The sequence below is a fragment of the Leuciscus leuciscus genome (genome assembly GCF_965113295.1).
Source record: "Leuciscus leuciscus genome assembly, chromosome: 7".
Taxonomy (NCBI): Eukaryota; Metazoa; Chordata; class Actinopteri; order Cypriniformes; family Leuciscidae; genus Leuciscus; species Leuciscus leuciscus.
In genome coordinates, this window is record NC_138731.1 from 26,008,669 (window position 1) to 26,014,668 (window position 6,000).

Genomic DNA, 6,000 nt, shown 5'->3' on the forward strand with positions numbered 1-6,000 from the left:
GCAGCTACTGAATCAGAAAAATGTTCTGGGTTCAGTAAGTTAAGCTCAACAGTATTTGTGACATAATGTTGACTAGTACCACAAATATATATATATATATATATATATATATATATATATATATATATATATATATATATATATATATATATATATATATATATATATATATATAGTGTATATATGTATCTTAATTTTCTAACTTCTTTCTTGTGTAACATTAAAGGGATAGTTCACCCATAAATGAAAATTCTGTCTTTAATTACTCACCCTCATGTTGCAAACCCGTAAGACCTTCGTTCATCTTCGGAACTCAAATTAAGATCTTTTTGATGAAATCCGAGAGCTTTCTGATCCCCCATAGACTGCAACGTTATTACCACTTTCAAGGAACAGAAAGTGAAGACATCGTTAAAATAGTCCATGTGACTACAGTGGTTCAACACATTGTGTAAGTAGCTTTAAAGTTTACCCTATTTTTCTCCCAGTTCACTGGCCACTTACTTTCATGTATTTTGTGAAAAATTGATGAATTGACATGTTGTAAATCAAACAGATCTGATACTCTGAACTGTGGCAAAAAAACCAACATGGCAGCGCCCATCGCGCATACAGCTCAACTAACGCGATCGTTATAAAGGTGTTTAAACAACAAAACACATACACTTTCACATATTTGACAATCGGATTCGGAATATCAGATATTTCATGCTATAGATAATGAATTTGTGAATATTTTGAATAAAAAAGGAAAAATGATATAAAAGCAGATCATCATCATTCAGTGCTGTTGTGGTTGCGGTGTGTCACGTGACAAGCAATGACGCCTCACCATGGAAACAATAAAGTGACAGGTTCTAAATAATGGTGGGGGTCAGTTAGAATATTTTAAAGGAACACGCTGACTTTTTGGGACTTTAGCTTATTCACCATATCCTCCAGAGTTCGATAAGTCCATACATACCCTTCTCATCTCCATGCATGCCGTAACTCTGTCTGAGGCACCCACCGCTAGCCTAGCTTAGCTTAATCACTCCGCCCAAGTAGCAGTGCTTCGCCTTCTGAGAATATAGGTCCCAGTATGTATACAGTTAGAAGATGGCTGTGTCTCATGTGACCTTGTTATTTGTACACGCTGTGACTATACAAATCACAACATGCAAATAGGAAAATGTTGGCGTTATTTTGTCACTTATTGGGAGCAGTATGCTAGCTGAAGCCGTTTACCTCCAGTCTTTGTGCTAAGCTAGGCTAGCGGTGGGTGCCTCAGACAGTGTTACGGCATGCACAGAGATGAGAAGGGTATGTATGGACTTATCTAACTCTGGGGGATACGGTGAATAAGCTAAAGTCCCAAAAAGTTGGCGTGTTCCTTTAAACTTACATGTGAAAAGGTTAAAAAAAAAAACAGTGTAAGTCTCTGACGCTGTTGACATTGTAAACAATGCAGCGCTTGAATGCCGGCTCAGTATTGGCCGGCTCTTGCGTCAGCATCACACTCATGTGTCACGGTGGCCACGTGAACAGCGAACAGCAACAGTCACTTGGACTATTTTAACAATGTCTTTACTACCTTTCTGGTCCTTGAGCCAGTATACTTCAGTAAACATCCTGAAATAAACAGACTAAATTGTTCTTAGTTCAGTCGCATCTTATAGCTGCTGCCCACATAACCCCCCCCCCCCCCCCCCCCCCCCCCTCTCTCTCTCTCTCTCTCTCTCTCTCTCTCTCTCTCTCTCTCTCACTTCTAGCTGTCATTGCTGTGGTGGTTCTGGTCCTGCTCCTCCTCCTGGGCGTCATTCTGCGATACATGTACAAACACAAGGGCACATATCATACCAATGAGGCCAAGGGCACAGAGTTTTCCGAGACAGCAGACTCCGCTCTTCGTAAAGACCCAGCCTTGCAGGACGCCATGGATGAGAGCAAGAAAGAGTATTTCATATGAGGCACAATAGATAGCCCAACTCGGCTAACATGATGCCTTAATGCTGTTTACTAGAGCAGTGAAGTAGCTGACAGAACTCTACGCAAACAGAAAGAAACAAGAAGAGTATTATGAAATTCCTATATATTTCAATATCTGACATTGTTTATATATTTTCTTCCTGAATAAAAGAGGTAACATTTGAGTATGGATAAAAATTCTGTACTCCTATTGGAAGCTGATTGTCAGCTCAAATATCAGTTTAGGAGAATGTGATGGTATTCAGGTGAAGGAAAGGAAAGCCCTTAATCTTAGACAGGATTTGAATATGAATGGGAAGCAATATTTCAAGACATTTAATTGGTCGGATAAAAATAAAATAAAAAAACGTTTCAAACAAGTGAAATTAATTGGTCTCTCACATCTGTATACTGTACGTGGCACATATAAGGGGCCAACAGTGTTTCTCAGAAATCGCTTACTGCACCTTTAAGTGCAATTCTTTTAATAATATTTCGAAATTGACTTGTTAGTCAGAAGTTCAGGATATGAGAACATTTATTTTGACAATAGGAAAAAACATTCAGGAAAAGCCATTGGGCAAAAATGTCATCCATATTAATACGGTGTTACAAATTTACATGGTTCTGTTTTTACTGTGATGATTCTGAAAATAACTTTTTCTTCTGGTTGTGAAAAAAAGAAAAATTTATAAGATCTAATTGTTAGACTAATTTAAAGGAGCATTTCACCCGTGGGAACATTCATCTTTATTGAAAGTGTGTCATATACGTAGTCGAAATGTAACATAAATTTCGAATTTGGTGCCTTCTTGACAGAGGAAAGACAGAAAGTAACTTTAGGGCGCATTTGTATGGAAGACAACAACTCCCACAATGCACCACATTGCACAGCTCCGTAAGCCACTCCCACTAATCCAGTTCACAACACAACTGTCTAGGAGAAATTGGCACCGTTGAAATTCTCTGCAGCAGACGGACTCTATTCTGTGTTCGTAGGCGCACAGTGAGAGCACAGGCACCATCAGTCCGCCCCACCTCGAGCCAGTCCGGGCTCCCCGTCCGTGACAGGCAGGTCTTCTGCCTCGGATGTAGAAGCCGCAGCAGCCGCCTCCTGTTCCTCCATCAGCCTCAGCTGCTCTTCGCTATATTGCGGCTCGTAAAGGTAGCCACGAACATCTAATTCGAGCATCAGACTTTCTAAATCCTCTTCTTCCAAATCATATTGAGTACCTTCCGCCATTGTTATAACTTCACATCTGGCTCCACAGCGCCTGTTAGCTTAGCTTCCAAACAAGATGGCGGATATTGCTTTTAGTTTCTGCAAGTGAAGTCCCACCCACTGATCTGTAATAGGTCTGTAGCGTGAGTGGGTCCCACGCTCTGGAAAAATGAGGAACGAGTGTTTGTAGTCTCAACCCTCTACAAAGATATGGGACTTCCTGCTTAGAATGACGCAAAATTACGATTTTTACATCATTATAAGCAGGAACTGCAACACTGAAATCCATATTTCTCCCTTCTCAGGGGAAAACGAGGGTATTTTGCACAACCATTCAAAAATATGACTGGGTTTAGAATGATATAAAGCTTAATGCAAATGGGTGAAGTGTCCCTTTAATGAAAGGCTGCTAGTAATTCGAAGCAGTAGAGTATTAGTCAGAGGAGTACATAAATGATACAAATATCTGCTTCAGATGCCTTGACTTTTTCATTTACATATCAACTCTTCAGTAACAAATAAAAGTAACTACATTGATTCTTGTGCTAGTTGGTTTTTTTGTTTTTTGTTTTTTTTTCAGTATTTTGATAACACAGGTCTAAAAAAAGAAATGATAAGAAAAGAAAAACTACACCCACAAATGAAAAGTTTGTAAAATATCTTTTTTACTCAGCTTTGTATCTTTCAAAACTTTGAGTATGACTTAATTTTTTTTTTTAAAGCAGATACATTTTCTACACAATAAATATAGTGAATAGTGAGCAGCAGACATTCTGCTAATGCTAAACATCTCTTTTTCTGTTCCATAGAGAAAACTAAGTCATACATGTTTAGAAAAATGTTGTTTGGAATGACAGATTTTTCATTTTCGGGTGAACTATTTCCTTTAAGCTCACAGCTACTGGTAGTAAAGTGAGCTCATGCTGTGCGTAGTTTAGTTATTTTGGATCAAGCAACCAGGCCTCAGGCCATTGATAGATTCAGTTCCTCTACATGGGGGAGTAATTAGTACAGGTGTTGCGTTATTCACTCGTGGGAAACAGAAATGTTATCTCCAGCAAACAGTTTGCATGGCAGTGGGACGTGGAGTACTATAAATATGATTTCAGTTGATGTGTACAGTGATAAATCATTTCTCAATGAGATCTCTTCTGGAAGATTTTTTACCAAAAAATGTACACATTATTCAAAGGCCAGTACAGATGCTGATGCAACAAAATGAAAATGCCAGACACTTTGGAGGTGAGCGGCACCACGAGAATCCGACACGAGTGAGAGATATTTTTCTTTTGATTAATTCTTTGCTTCAAGGATGGAGGCTGAAAATAAGCCCTGAGCACCAAATCTCATCTCACCTTCTCACCCCCCTCTTCCTCCGTCCAGCGCTCTTGATTAATGACACCTCACCACTAAAGGTTTCTGCAGCCTTTTTTTTTTTTTTTTTTTTTGACAGTGAAGTTAACAACTGAAAGGACAATTTTGTGTAATAGCTAGAATGCCTGTCATCACTTATATTTTGATAATCAACACTGACACCTCTATGATTAACAATCCACAAACAGGAGTGAGATGTGCATGAGGACACAATTATCACCTCCCACAATGCTTCAACATAAATGTGTTTCCTACAGTCACATCACTTCATAATTTCTTAACTGTTCGTGAAAACTTAAATTATACTTTAAACTTCAAATGTGTTCCCAGAGCTTAACAAAAGTGAACTGTGAAGATAAAAAAGAGAAAATATGCTCTCAAAAAAATAGGCTATTTATTCCTTCCTTCCTTCCTTCCTTCCTTCCTTCCTTCCTTCCTTCCTTCCTTCCTTCCTTCCTTCCTTCCTTCCTTCCCTCCCTCCCTCCATCCTTCTTTCCTTCCTTCCTTCATTAATTTGTTTATTTATTCATTCATTCATTCATTCATAATACTAAATTGGATACATTCAAATCTAGCCAGTTGCACCACACATTAACCCTTAAATGTATGAATGTTTCGCCAATCATTATTGCATATTCGGGTCTTTAGTGACCCGGATCTATAAGGGATGGATCTCTAGCCGTCACGATAATATAAAACTCTCCTGATATTAAATAAACAATTACAGAAGAATAAAACAAAGATTTTTTTTTTTTTTTTTTAAACAGATGTTTTATACCATCTTCACTGTCCTCATCAGAGCTCATTTCACATTCAGCATCTGGCTCATATTCGCGATCTCATACATATTCTCAAAACTATCATTTTCAATATCTTTAAAATCAATATTTTGATCGCTGACAGCTTCTTCACCAGATCCACCATCAAGTGACAGTGACACTAATATTTGACTGCATTCGGTACTTGCTCTGCAGTAAATCGCTGAGCCATTTCAAGTTTTGCTGATGATATTATTTCCTATTCTTTTGTTTCCTGCCTGCGGTAATTAAGAGTGAAACGTCACTTCATCATTGTGTATCAGACATTGCCACCTCGTGGAATAAAGGTGAATTGCACTTATTTCATAAAAGATTCAATTATTGTTGTGCAGAAAAAATATACTGTTACACATGTTGGGTCATTAGCGACCCTATACCATTTTTACAAAAAATGAATGGAAAAACAGGCATTCTTTAAGAATTTCTTTTCTTGTTATATTGTTTATAATGAATTGACTGAGGAATAATAATAAGGTTGATGTCTAACTTGAAAAAAATACTAAGTGAGGAGGGTGGCGTATGATGTCCCAGGTCACAAAAGACCAGAGGTTAAGGGTTAATTTTTTTGTTGCTATTTTTGCTATTTGAAGAATGATCAAATGAACTGAAGAATATTGGTGTTCACATCATATGCAGGCC

General features: G+C 38.0%; 1 protein-coding gene across 1 annotated transcript in view; it reads left to right on the top strand.

Moving 5' to 3' along the window:
* The window catches only part of gypc (glycophorin C (Gerbich blood group)), a 36,429-nt gene extending 32,723 nt beyond the window's left edge, over window positions 1-3,706 (top strand). The window contains exon 4 of the mRNA XM_082175702.1: window positions 1,752-3,706. Coding sequence (XP_082031828.1) covers window positions 1,752-1,948 — 197 coding nt within the window. The 3' untranslated portion in view covers window positions 1,949-3,706. The remainder of the gene's footprint in view (window positions 1-1,751) is intronic.
* Window positions 3,707-6,000: the final 2,294 nt, after the last annotated feature.